General features: G+C 39.1%; 3 protein-coding genes across 3 annotated transcripts in view; all 3 read left to right on the forward strand.

Annotated features, from left to right (window-relative positions):
* Positions 1 to 4,409, forward strand: part of scn4aa (sodium channel, voltage-gated, type IV, alpha, a) — a 29,199-nt gene extending 24,790 nt beyond the window's left edge. Inside the window, exon 26 of the mRNA XM_008298257.1 lies at positions 71 to 4,409. Coding sequence (XP_008296479.1) covers positions 71 to 1,371 — 1,301 coding nt within the window. The 3' untranslated portion in view covers positions 1,372 to 4,409. The remainder of the gene's footprint in view (positions 1 to 70) is intronic.
* Positions 4,410 to 6,194: 1,785 nt separating this feature from the next.
* Positions 6,195 to 6,977, forward strand: LOC103369529 (interferon alpha-1; the record flags this gene model as incomplete). The annotated part of the gene is made up of 4 exons (XM_008298268.1): positions 6,195 to 6,281; positions 6,435 to 6,602; positions 6,703 to 6,762; positions 6,848 to 6,977. Coding segments are annotated over 4 exons (414 nt in total), but the record flags the coding sequence as incomplete, so codon positions are not given.
* Positions 6,978 to 7,997: 1,020 nt separating this feature from the next.
* cd79b (CD79b molecule, immunoglobulin-associated beta) lies at positions 7,998 to 13,526 on the forward strand. The gene is made up of 5 exons (XM_008298258.1): positions 7,998 to 8,164; positions 9,747 to 10,052; positions 10,163 to 10,281; positions 11,945 to 11,998; positions 13,073 to 13,526. The coding sequence occupies exons 1-5, from the start codon at positions 8,113 to 8,115 to the stop codon at positions 13,160 to 13,162; spliced, it is 621 nt and encodes a 206-aa protein (XP_008296480.1). The 5' UTR covers positions 7,998 to 8,112; the 3' UTR covers positions 13,163 to 13,526.
* Positions 13,527 to 13,532: the final 6 nt, after the last annotated feature.

Consider the following 13,532-nt stretch of genomic DNA (forward strand, 5'->3'; position numbering starts at 1 on the left):
CAATGAAAATTGACATTGTGTTCAAGCAGAGATAGGTGCACTGATGATTGTTGCTCTCCTTTTATTTCAGGTACAATGCTGTCAGACCTGATTGAGAAGTACTTTGTGTCACCAACTCTTTTCAGAGTGATCAGACTGGCCAGAATAGGCAGGATTCTTCGTCTTATAAAAGGAGCTAAGGGCATTCGGACGCTTCTCTTCGCTCTGATGATGTCCCTTCCTGCTCTATTCAATATTGGTCTCCTGCTCTTCCTTATTATGTTCATCTTCTCCATTTTTGGCATGTCAAACTTTGCCTATGTCAAAAAGGAGTCTGGAATCGATGACATATTTAACTTTGAGACGTTCGGTGGTAGCATTATTTGTCTGTTTCAGATTACAACGTCAGCAGGCTGGGATGGGCTTTTGCTTCCGATGCTGAACAGAGAGCCTCCAGACTGTGATCCGGACTTCGAGAATCCGGGCACAGATGTAAAAGGAAACTGTGGTAATCCAGGCATGAGCATGATGTTCTTCTGCAGCTACATCATCATCTCATTCTTAGTGGTGGTGAACATGTACATAGCCATCATCTTGGAGAACTTCAACGTGGCTCAGGAGGAGAGTGGTGATGCACTCTGTGAGGACGACTTTGACATGTTCAATGAGACCTGGGAAAAGTTTGACGTAGATGGAACTCAGTTCATTGAGTACAGTCGGCTCTCAGATTTTTGCGATGCCCTGCAGGAGCCGCTCAGGGTTGCCAAACCCAACCGGCTTCGCCTGATTGAAATGGATCTGCCCCTGGTTATTGGGGACAGGATCCACTGCCTGGATGTTCTGTTGGCTGTCACACAGATGGTCTTGGGAGACACAGTGGAGATGGCAGCAATGCGGGAGAGCATTGAAGCTAAGTTCATCCTGAGCAACCCCACCTCAGCCTCGTTTGCACCGATTACGACGACGGTGCGTCACAAAGAAGAGCAGTCGGCTGCCGTAGTCATTCAGAGGGCTTACCGCAACCACCTCCTGAAGCGATGCGTACGCCACGCCGCCTTTATGCACCGCTCTAAGAGGATGGGTAGAAAAGATGAAGGTGAAGATCCACCAGAAAAAGAAGGACTGCTTGCACGAAAGATGGGAGTGCTCTATGGGAGTAACGTAGACCTTGCAGAGGAAATGGAACGAGCTGCTTTAGAAACTCTAGCGAACCAGCAGCCTCTTAATCCTGAGACACTGTCCAATGACAGTGGAGCCCAGTGTGGTCCAGACACCACTGAGCCAAACATCATCGTTGTACCCGTAGAAATTACGAATGAAGTTTTACTACATTCTGCCCCCGACCGACACCTCTTTAACCTACATGCGAACCTGAGAGAGACGATTGTATAACCAATTGCACAAGATAATTAATGATGTCGCCCCCCTCCCCTCCCCACCCGTTGTTTTTCCACCAGTGAAGGAAGCAGTGTTCATTAATGCAAAGGTGTCACTAATGTATCTGACTTTTCCACTTCAGATGAAGAGGTTACACAGTTCTAAGGGATTTATTTCATAACTAAGCATCACAACAACCTTTTCCTGTTCTGTCATGCAATATTTGTGTCTTTTTGGGTTGAAGATGGAACTGGACTGCATGATTTTCTTTGATAATTACCACATGGTCATCAGCAAAATTGAAGATTTTATTTTCAAATTAAGGAGACAATTAGATATGATGTTTAAGAACACCCAGACTTTCTAAGAATTGCAAGACTTTTTTCTTTACCTTTACTGTTAGCTCATAAAACAGCTAGAGTTTATCACTGTAGGATGAAACATCACTGTGGACCAGTGTCTGTGATATGGTAGACTTTGTGAAAAACTCCAAGAAAGAGCAAGATTTCTTAACATATTTCAATAATGTTTCTATGACTAGTCATCGTTCAAATGACAAGGATCTGAATGCTACTGGCTTTCAATGCACGCTATAGTCGATGCCTTTCTGTAGGCCGACTATAATTTTGCTTTTGATATGGTTGTTACCAGGCATATGGCTATTTCCATGCACCCAGTTTCTAACCAAAGAGTACCTTGAACATTACATGACAATTATCCGTCACAGGACTGCAGGATTTTATGCTGTTTGTGTCACACACCGTATGTACAGGCTTGCAGAGCAAACAAACTCCTCAAATTTCACGAGCTGAAAAGAATCTAGAGTACGAGTTGAAACCTTACATTAAAAAAGAAAAGGAACATCCACATATCTGGTCTATTAGCTTCCGCTGATTATTCTACAACATGAGTGGAGCACTACTATTCAGCTCCACAGAGCAACATTTAAAAAAGTAATTAGCCATGTTAAAATAGTATTGTTTTATATTCAAATTGGTATAATTGGGAGTCATTTATTTTAATCATGAAAAACTATTCAGACTGAGTTCCTATTCCTGCTAACTTAAAGTCACTTTTGTGTGGAATCTCCTTGCTGTGAAGACTCTTCTTGTAATTAGACACGAAACAATTTTCTACGGTGAATTAGTTTTGTACATATGTAAATTAGTAACTAGAAAAAAAGGGTGTCTGGATCTGACTTATTCCAGTCTACCAGTGAAACACTGATCTCTGTTATTCATTATTAGTCAACAATAATATGGGCCAGCTAATGCAATAAACATCTGTCCCTGACTGGCTCGCTCAGAGAGGCCCAGTTTATATTGCACTATTTATATCCCTTCCAGGTCAGATTAGAACAGTTGACTGTGTAAGACTGAAAGACCTTCCCATTTTCTAAGTTGATTTAATCACAGATATGTGCATGTCTTATAAATGTTTTGTCTAGTTTTCTTTTTTTTTTTTGTCCCCTCACATATCAGATGATAACAAAACTCAAAGCAGTCACTATTTTCCACTTTGATGGATTTCCATTCAAACATTCAGGTTTCAAAACTATCTGTGACTGTAAACTTAAGATGTGATGTTTACATTAACATGACTGCATAACAGAACTGATAAGCTCCCTGTAACCATCTTCTGTATGTTTGTCTACTAAACAACAATAATCAAAGAAGTCATATAGGTACTCTGGTACTTTCTGTACATTTTAAATGAAGTTTTGCCTCAGGTTGGATCAGATTTTGACAAATGTTAAATTAACCTGACATTTTGAAACAACACAAACAGCTGAGTGTTAAACATATGACTCCAAAGTGAAGATAATCAAAGCTTTTTACGTATTTACAACAAAACACTTCTTTCATATTAATTACAACCTTCATGTGCAGTGGATCTGTTCATCTCAAATCTGTCCTTGTGTCGGAAGGTTGCTTCACCTGCTGTTGTGTAAGTCTTAACTGAATTTAAAACGTCTTACTATGAATATATGGCACTGTGTAAAAGTTTTAGGCACTAAAGTGAAGAGGTTTTGGGGGAAAAAAAACTAATACATAGTTTGTAATTAATCAGCTTCCTTCATACAAAGTGCAGAAAACAGAAAGAGCTTAAATTTAAACAGCATACGATGTCACCACCCTTTCCTTTTCTTTTCCTATAGGTAGGTCAAGTATTCAAGGTACCTGGCGCAGGTACATGTTTCCAAGCATCTTTGAAAACTTGCCACAGTTCTTCTGTGGGTTTAGGTTGTCTATCAGACAATCAGACACCCCCGTGATGGATAGAATCCGAACATTTAAAGTGCCTAAACACTGTGCACAGTACTGTATATACATGAATAACCTAAGCACTTTGACAGTTTTCTAGTTTGTTTGTTTTTTACAATAGAAAATAGGGCGTCTCTTCTTTTGTTTAAGCACTGTTTTAACATCATCCTTGGAGGGGTCTCTTCTGCCACAGCTTCTCAGTTACTCCTGTCAGAAGTCTGCAGTGTGACCTGCAGCACTCCTGCTTGAGACTGAGACAGGCTGCACCGCTTCACTACAGTCTCCTTTGATGGTACAGTCATATACACAAGACAGTGTCCTCCTTTTGTTTACATTTCTACTGGAGGAAAAGCCACATGGGGAGTTTTACTGGTACACCCACAATCACTATTGCCTGTATATACATTTTTTCTTTTCTTTTTCTTTTTTTTCTTGTGTATTGTACATTTATAAAAATTTTGTTATTGTAAAAATTGTAACTATATTGTTAGAATAAAACACCTCTTGTAGTGAAAAGCAGGCTGAGCATTTACGTTGTCGGTACGCTGGTACACTGTGGCCCTCTGGTGGCTGAAAGGTTGACAGGCCACGTTGTTGTCTATCAAACTCCCAATTCTGGTACACGTTTTGCTTTTAAACTGGTGAAGTCAGAAAAACATCCCATCATTTTGTTAGTAGGGGATCAGTTGCTGCCATAGATTAACCTGGATGGAACCTCTCACGCATTACTGAAAGTGTCCATGTCCTTTTTTTAGTGTGCATAAATGTCAACTGACTAAAAAAAAAAAAGCTCTGTCTCTTCCAAGAAATAAGGAGGTGGGGCACCTAATTCATTTGCATATTTTTGCTGTTGCATGTCATGAGCCGGGTTAATCGAAGAGGTGTGGGCTCGCCTAGAGAGCAGCTCTGACAATGTGCGATGGCGCTTTTCAAATATTTTCAATAAAACACAGACTCAATACGTAACTCATCAGAAAACAGTGACAAACGTTTGTCACGATGTCGCTGAGTTCACAGGAAGTTGCTCCATGTTAATATAGACGAATAGCCAATTGTCACAATTAAGAAGCTGAAAACATCAAATGTTCTTCATGAATGATGAACTCATTATCAGAATAGTTATATCGCTTATCTATCAATCAGCTTCTACAAATAATAGCTCTCAACGCTGACAGCCCTGTTTGCTTTAAATCATTTCCAAGCAGCCACCATTGGTGATAAAAAAGTAAAAATGACTGAGATCACTGGTTGAGGTCACCACCGATTAAAATGCTTTTCTTGAGGGAGGTGCATTATTTCCAGTCAGCATTACGTGGGTTTTTTGGAGGCAGAAGTTATCTCGTGCTCACATACTGTGAAGACTGATAATAGCAATGCATTCAAAAGACAAAGGCTGAGCTGCTGCTGCTGCTGCCTGAAACGGCTCAACTTTGACAATTAGGGAAATGTGATGAGCTTGACTGACCAGAAAACTGCACTCTTGACTGCATGTGGATGTTGCATAAGAAAGTCCTCAGCCACGCTCGGAGCTCTGCGGAGCTGTACTGAGATGCACAGTGACACATTAATGCTGATGTTTTGTAGGTATCGTGGTTACTATCTTAGTTTAGCTAATGTGTACAAAACACTGAGTACAGCTGTGTTTTTTTTTATTTAGTCTGCTACATATGAAACCCTGGATGTCCGATTCTGCGTTTTTGAAACAGTCATTAATAAACTGCAGTTTCAAGGTGGAAATGCTCAGCCACGGCCTTGAATGCTTATTTGGTCATAACAGCACATCTAGCTTAAAAATAGAATAAAATCAAATCATATAGACATGTTACGGAGGTTAAAAAAACTCTCGACAAAGTGACCTATGAAACAACAGACTGACACAATAGCCATGCTTCAAGCACGGCTAGAAACACTGAGGAACTAAAAAAAATCCACTCTATATATTATATTTACTTTTATTTCTGTTATCTATCCAGCTAAAGGAGCAATATGTCTTCGCCCAGTTGAACAAATGTTCAAACCTGAGACAAAGGACAAAATAATCAGGGATTGAGGTCGTTCTCTCTGAAGGACTTCTGAGAAACCCACAGGGCCAGGCAGACAAGGAGGCTGTGGTCTCTAAAGTAATGCAGCAATCTTTGTATGGATTTCACTGGATCAAAGCAATGTCTCTTTTGCATGAAAGAAGAATGGAGGTAGCGCAAATTAAAATATTGCAATAACTATAGATCTATTAAATACTAGTGCTTATAAAAGCCATCTCTTTTCACTCCGAGTCGCAAGATCTACTCAGTCACTTCAGGTTCCATGCACTCACACACAGACAAACTAAGCCACAAAACAAAACATCTACCTAAATATTGTGTGCTTAGTTGGACTGGCGTTTCTCCTACATAGTCAGTGACAAAGAAACATACTGGATGTAGCATCACCACCAAACAACTAATCAAAATCTTAAGTCATCAGTAAAATGTTAGAAATCATTCAGGAATTAGGATTCAGGAATCAAGATTATTTATACACGGAGCAATAAAACAAGCAACAACTGTGTTCTGCCACCAAAAATGAACTATAAANAATTCCACCAACAGCACGGAGGCTGCTGAAGCCCAGAACACTGTGGCCTTCCCTGACAAGCTGTACAGCCAGAAGGCCAACGCATCGGTGAGTTCAGAAACAGAAAAAGTCACAAATATCAGCGTGTGTGTTACTATTCCTGTTAGATGTGTGATTATTTGAGCAGTTTGGGATGTGAAAGTGTCATAAATGTGCTCGTGCAGTAATGTGTGGCGGCTCTTCTTCTTCTTCTTGTTCCAGGCTGAGGACAAACTTGCGTTCGTGGTTCAGACGATGGAGGAGGTGGCTGCTCTGTTTGAGGAGGATCACAGCTCGGCATCATGGGAGGAGAGCACAGCGGAGAACTTCCTCAACGTGGTCAACAAACAGGCCGAAGAACTGAGCTCCTGTGTGAGTTTCACAAACGCCGTGGAGTCCTGACAGACGTCAACAGGTTCCAGGTGAAATCAGGCGTTTTTAAATTCCTCTCGTCTTCTTGCGATTCCTTCAGATCGGGAGCCGCAAGAAGAAGAACACGAAGCTGCACTTGTACTTCAAGAGACTCTCAGATCAGGTCCTGAAGAAGATGGTGAGTCCACATGAATGCTCCAAACGCTGCTGCTGGATGTGATGTTCTGTGTTGTAGTAACGATGACGTCATTGTGTGTGTGCAGGGCCACAGTGCTGAAGCCTGGGAGCTGATCAGAGCCGAGATCGAGCTTCATCTGATGAGAGTTCATCAGCTGGCTTCATCTCTGACCAGCACCAACTAAAACCTGTCACATGAAGGATCTCTTCACTTATTTACTTCTCCATTTATTTATCTATTCATTTATTTATTACTTATTTATAAACCACTATCTACATTTTAAATTTATTAAGTAAAAGAGTTTTTTGTTTTTACATGATTTGATGTTACATCCAATAAAAAAGACTTTCTCCAGCAAATAGAAATGTGTTTATTGTTTTTATTCCTGTTACATGAAAAAAATTCATACAGATTTCTAACATGAATAAACAACAGGAACAAGTAGAGGCTTGTGTTTGAATCAGTTGGACACCAGATGAGTCTTTTTCTCATATGCACTGTAGACATGAGCAGACAAAGTAGATGTCAAACTGTCAAGTTAGCAAAGTGGTTTGAAATTATACACAATTATTACATAAAAATCCCCTAAAGCACCAAAAACATCAGCTGTAACATCAGCTGTCCTGTCTCAACAGTAGAACGCTATATTTACACTTCAGATGACGACAGAATAGCACAAAATAAACAGCATGTTCAGCATATGAAGCATTTAAAATAAGTATTCTGCTGCACATCAGGGCAACAANCTTTGAACATTGAACAAAAGGTTCTGCACAGTGGTGGTGAACCTACATAGGTGGCGAGACTTATTGGTGCTGATTGGACGGAGTGTGCTTGGCTGACATTTCCCTCAAACTCCATTCTGGCAAGACAGCTTAGAACATTCCTTTAAATCTTATAGGTTTTATTTCTGCAAAGTTCTTTGGAGGCTGCTTGTTTATTCTTTTGAAAATTTTAGCTAAAGTATCTGAAAGTATTACCGTAGCATTAATATTGAAACTCAGACATAGAATTGATACTAGTGATATGAAACAATACTCACTAAAATGATCTCACAGACCCCGAATGTTAAGATTCTTAACGTTGTTTCGTTTGTCCCTAAAAGTGGAACGTGAATGAAATTAGAAGGATTTTTTGGGGGTTGAAAGTGTGGGCTGGTCAGAGTTATTTTGGTTGGATTATGCAGCACTCTTCCGCTCATTTGCCTGCTGCTAACGCATGTGTAGTAACACACAGCCTGCACACCCACTGGTGCACACACTTCTTCAACTTGTTCACAACATCTTTGAGGAGAGACTTGGACACACTTGCAGTTCCAGCATTAGAAACGTTATTCTTTTGCATGTCACCATGCGCTGGATGCTGGCTGGATTCTGTGGGCTCGCTTTGATCAGTCTGTCAGGTAAATATAAACTTTTTCAGTTTAGTTTGTGACGGAAAAACTTAAAAAAACAGACAACAAATGCAGCGTTGGTAGGAAACAATCACACTGAAAACGTGCTTTCACAGCAGTATGAATCCGGTACATTATGATTCGATCACAGGGCTTCATAAGGCTTTACACAGTCATTTAAGTGTATTTTTTGGGTGTTTAACCACAGCGACACTGCATACAAGTGTTTTGCATGTTATTTTTGATTCCACAGCACCATAACTTCCTGCCCATCTGGGAAAAAGAGGAAGTTATTGTCTGAGACAAAGACTTCAATATTATTGTCATGCTGATGAACTAATTTCTCAAAACGATGCTAAATTTAAAATAAACTATATATGCCCCAACAAGTTATTCAGTTATGTAGCTTATTTTAGTTTATGTCAAACTTGTAGTCTATGTCAGAAAAAGAACATAGAGAAAAGATAACACTATACGTATACATGCAGCAAATATTAAAATTAAATGTACATAAAATCATCTACCACAGACAAGTCCAACACAACCACCAGTAGCTTCAGACTGAATTAAACAATGCAGTCAGTGACAGAATTATATTATCCTCCACTGTGTCCAGTCTAGGGCTCCAACTACTGATTATTTACATGATCACTTGCTGTGTCTTTTATTCTTGTTGCATTAGTGGATTACTCATTTACTCTATAAAATGCAAGGAAACAGAGGAAGGCTGTCCTTGGGGCTAATTTCATATCTTTAACTGACCATCACTCCTAAACCCAAACGCATACAATTTGTTATTTGTATAAAACAAAGAACTGACAGAAAATCTTCACATTCAAGAAGTAAGTGATGAGATTTCACTTAATCTAAACAATTAGGCATCTACACAAATGCTGATTGAACTGTTTCAGTGTTACATTATTCAGTGCACATAAAGCTATTTTAGATTTTATCTGTTGGACATCCCGGTAGCTCATGATCCAGATTCAAGTCCAGCCCAGGTCCATGCCCTCTTTTCCTTTCTTGCTGTATTTCTTCAACTACTTCCGTATTAAAGGCAAAAAAATAAGACCTCCATTTTTATTTTATTTGCACTCTTGGTTGGACAGAACAAAACTAAATAGTGGTAAATGGAAATAAGTGGCTGTTTGCGACTACAACACACATTCTCATAACGGCTCTAATACAAAAGTATCCGCTAAGCACGTATTAAATTTGTATTTTGTTGCCTCAGCGATATGATTTACAACAGTGTCACTATTCTGTATAGCTCTATCATCAGCTGTAGGATTATAACCTGCATGTTTGACCTCATTAATTACCTTCAGACCACCTCTGCTTAAGTAGAAAATTGCTACATAAATTACTAAAATCATTTTTTGATCTTTTCCACACAATTACATTTCTCTGCATGTCAAACCCAGCATCATATTGAAGCCTTACAATGCCTCTGATACAGTGTGCTTGTCAACTACAATCCATCCCTGCAGGAATTAAATAAATATACACATTTCATGCAGAAGTTACTTTGTCTAAAGAGATTAATGTTCTGCTTTCTTCCATGTCTTCCAACCTCCTCTTGTCTACTCAGTGGCCCTGAAGATCCGCCAGAAACCCCGCTTCTATGGCGTGAAAACCAACCGTGATGTGTATATTTACTGTTCGGTGGCAAAGCAAAACCAGAAACACGAAGTGGACTGGTACAAAGCCGATGAGTACGACGTGCCTCATGCAAAAAGGATAAAGGTAGAGAAGCAAGAAAGGATTGCGTTCGAGGACAAGGGTATGATCCGAAACGCCTATCTCATCCTCGCCAAACTACAAACAGACGACAGTGGAGTGTACTTCTGCAGGGTGAAAGATACCTGGGGACCTGGGACTGAACTACGAGCTGTCAGTAAGTGACAGACACACGTTACTGTTAGTGGTCATTTACTCAAATTTTTGGACGTCTATGCCAGGTGACTTTTCAAAGCACGACACTAACAAACATTTCGCCCCTCACAGGACCCATCAAACGTTCCCAGGCTCTATACAGGAGCCAGATGAAGGACAGTCTCATGGTGGTCCAGGGCCTGCTGTTGGCTGCGTGCATCGCTGCTCTGCTGCTGCGCAGACGAACGCTGGTGAGCAACACTGTGAACAAACCACCTGAGCTTTACCAGACTAGGCTGATGGGTTTAGTGCACAGCTTGTACAGGACAGCTACAGCTGACCCGAGGATTCATTGTGTCAAGACCTAAAAAAAATAAATAAATGTGTTTTATCTGTCATTTTTTTCACAAAACTTTAGCTTTTTAAAAGGGAACAGGAAAAACGTATGGCAAAAAATATCTACAACATTGCACAAACTCTAGGCCTTCCTACATTTGGCTGACAGTTAGCACACAGGAGTTTGTGTGTCTTATTTATCAATTAATCCTCAATATGTTCCCTGAGCTGAAAGTCACCACAATGCTTTTCCTTCATCAAACCCATGTAGTAAAACTAACAGGTCCACATCAAAAGAGATCAACAGTACAATCTTAAAAATCCTCTGATTTGAGAAAAGACAGACACTGAATGTTTTGCATTTTTGCTTGATGAAACTTAAAGTATACATTAAACATCCTATTTGTTGTCAGTAAATTTTCTGTAGCAGGGTTTTTACAGCATAGAGGATTTTTTTGTGACCCCAAAAAAAAAGTTAGACTCTGGCAAAAAAAAAAAAGAAGACCACAAAAAGCAAAAAAAGAGAAAAAAAAAAAAAAATATATATTTATTCGAATAATAATTAACCAGAATTGTTAATTGAGGTTTCATTTATTTAAATTTTTACTTGCGAAATGGTCAGAAATAAGAGAAAAATGCATAGATTTCTATCAAATAAGGCAATGGTTTATTTGACTGGGTGGAACAGAGTTTACCAAGTGTGAACCACATGTAAAGTCCAACTATTTTGAAGATTGATTAGTCCGTTTGCGTAATTCTTTTTTCTTTCTGTTTCTATCCTCCTCTATGACAGTAAACTGAGTTAATGACAGAACAGACGACAACTGTGATCTTGAGACATTTTTCAACTTTTTCATAGATTTCATGGACCAAAATTGATTCGTTGGTAAAATAATCGGCAATGAAAACAAGTGCTATCGGCAGCCCTGATGCCAGCAAACCCTTTCACTTCGTATAAATGCTACATTCAGACATCTGATGACATCAACATCACAGTTGGCGACAATGCATTGATGCTGATATGGAATGAATGCCAATGAGCATTAGCGGTATTTAACTTTTTCAAACTGAAATCTAGTGCTTGCCTAAATTAGTTCCATATGTTAAAGTCTCTTTTTACACTGAGAGCATCAGGCGCCACAAAGCTAGCTTTTTAGCCTTTACGACTTCCATAGCAACAGCTAAAACGTTAGCCGGAACCGACACTTGAAGCTATTTTACACTTTTGACTGCTTATTTGAAAGGGCCTCTTAACTTAATCATATTGTTTGTACCTTTGGTCACTTGCTGCGAGGGTATGTCACTGTGACAGGTGTTGTTAGCACTAAAAACTACAAAAATGGCGGACATTTTTGGGTGCAACAAGTTGAAGTTGGTAGCTAGTTTAGGTTGTGTGTCACCTCCAACAAGCCGGGTCGTTTTTAAAAATTCTTTTCATTTTTATTATTTTATTTTATTTTATTCTTTTTTTTTTACGTCTATACATCATGGACGGTGTGTTTATGAATATGTTGCTCATTTTTTATTATTAATCTATTTCTCTTTTTTTTTTTTATTTCTTCATCCTTTGTGTCACAGCTGGAGCAGAAGGACAGCATATATGAGGAGCCTGAAACTGACCACATCTATGAGGTTTGTTGGCTTTTCTGTGTTTTACAGCAACATTTACCGAGAACTTATTTTACTACATGGTGCCATTTGTTACGAAGACGTGTCACGGTGAACACACACCACAGTTTTTTACATAAAAATATAAGTGCAAGTACTGACAGAAAGCTGGCAAGAGGCCCCATGTTCTCGCTCCACTGAGCTTCAAACCACAAGTTCATCTTGTTCGGTCAGAGCTGCAGTCCACTGTTTTGAGAAATCTAAAATGACTAAATAAATAAATAGCTATATCTAATCCATTCCTCACCTACTAAAGATGATAAGCAGCACGTTTCTTTTTTCTTCTTAGAGCAGCTAAAGAAATCTATTATTAATACAATAAAAATAATTTCTAACTGATTTAAAAGTACTTTTCTTTTTCTTTTTTTTTTATCAGGGAGGTTATACTTAGTTCAACATTCATACCAAGTTCAAATCATTCAAACATTACACAGATCTATATGTACATATACATCATGTATAATATCACAGTCAGTAGTCTATGATATTAACTTTTCAGCTACTGCTCTCCCTTTCATTTTCAATTACATTTTAAGCAAATGTATACATTCCTGATCTAACAAACACATTAAAGTACTTTTCATGCCTCATTCATCAGGATGACGCCTCAGTGTTGTGATCTATTCGCACAAAAAATAATAATTATCATAAATACAGTCATGAGATATAGACTTTATAGCCTCATTTCTACATGTGCATTTTTTCTGTCTGTCTTGTGTTTAATATATAATTTGCATTTGAAACGCGCTGCAGTCAAGATAAGCAGAGTTGAGTGTTTCGTACTATTTCAGTTAATGCCAAACATTCTGCTGTGACATTTAGCAGCTGCACATGTTTATCTTTGAGTCAGGTCTCGGGCATATATGCAAATAAAAACTGCAGCTACTGACGTGGCCAAACATAGGCAGTATCTATGCATTTGTACATTACAGCAATGTTCTGTATTCATAAATTAAGAGTAGGATTCCTGAAAGCTAAATTGGACTCACATAAATACATGTAAAGTGAATAAAAGTGTCTTGTTTTTTTGTCTCTCAGGGCTTGGCGATTGAAACGTGTGGCGGAGGTCTGTATGAGGAACTGGCTGTGTACAGTCAGGCTGACGGAGCTGAGGCCCCATGGGAGTGAGACCGACACAACTGGGCTGTGTGCCACCCTCTACGTTCTGAATCATAGGTTGTAAAGTAAAAATAATAGAGTTTAATTAGTCCACGCAAGGGTGGAGATTTGTCATTTTCTTCTCAGTTTGTTTGAACCTCAAGAAGTTTCTGTGTGTTTTTTTTTGCTCTTGCTTCACTGTAGGCTCATGTTTCACTGCAATATAAAGTCTTGTACGGGTGTCGGTCACAGATTTTACCTGGAAGAAAACAAAAAACCTACAATTATATGTTTAATTGGTTTCCATTGTTGGCCCCTATCTGTTTTGTGTAAACACAACCTGAGTCACAAACGGTGTCACGGTTGTGCCAAAGAACCCAGAATCTTTATTGGTTGTTTG

The sequence above is a fragment of the Stegastes partitus genome, unplaced genomic scaffold (assembly GCF_000690725.1).
Source record: "Stegastes partitus isolate 25-593 unplaced genomic scaffold, Stegastes_partitus-1.0.2 Scaffold1300, whole genome shotgun sequence".
Lineage (NCBI taxonomy): Eukaryota > Metazoa > Chordata > Actinopteri > Pomacentridae > Stegastes > Stegastes partitus.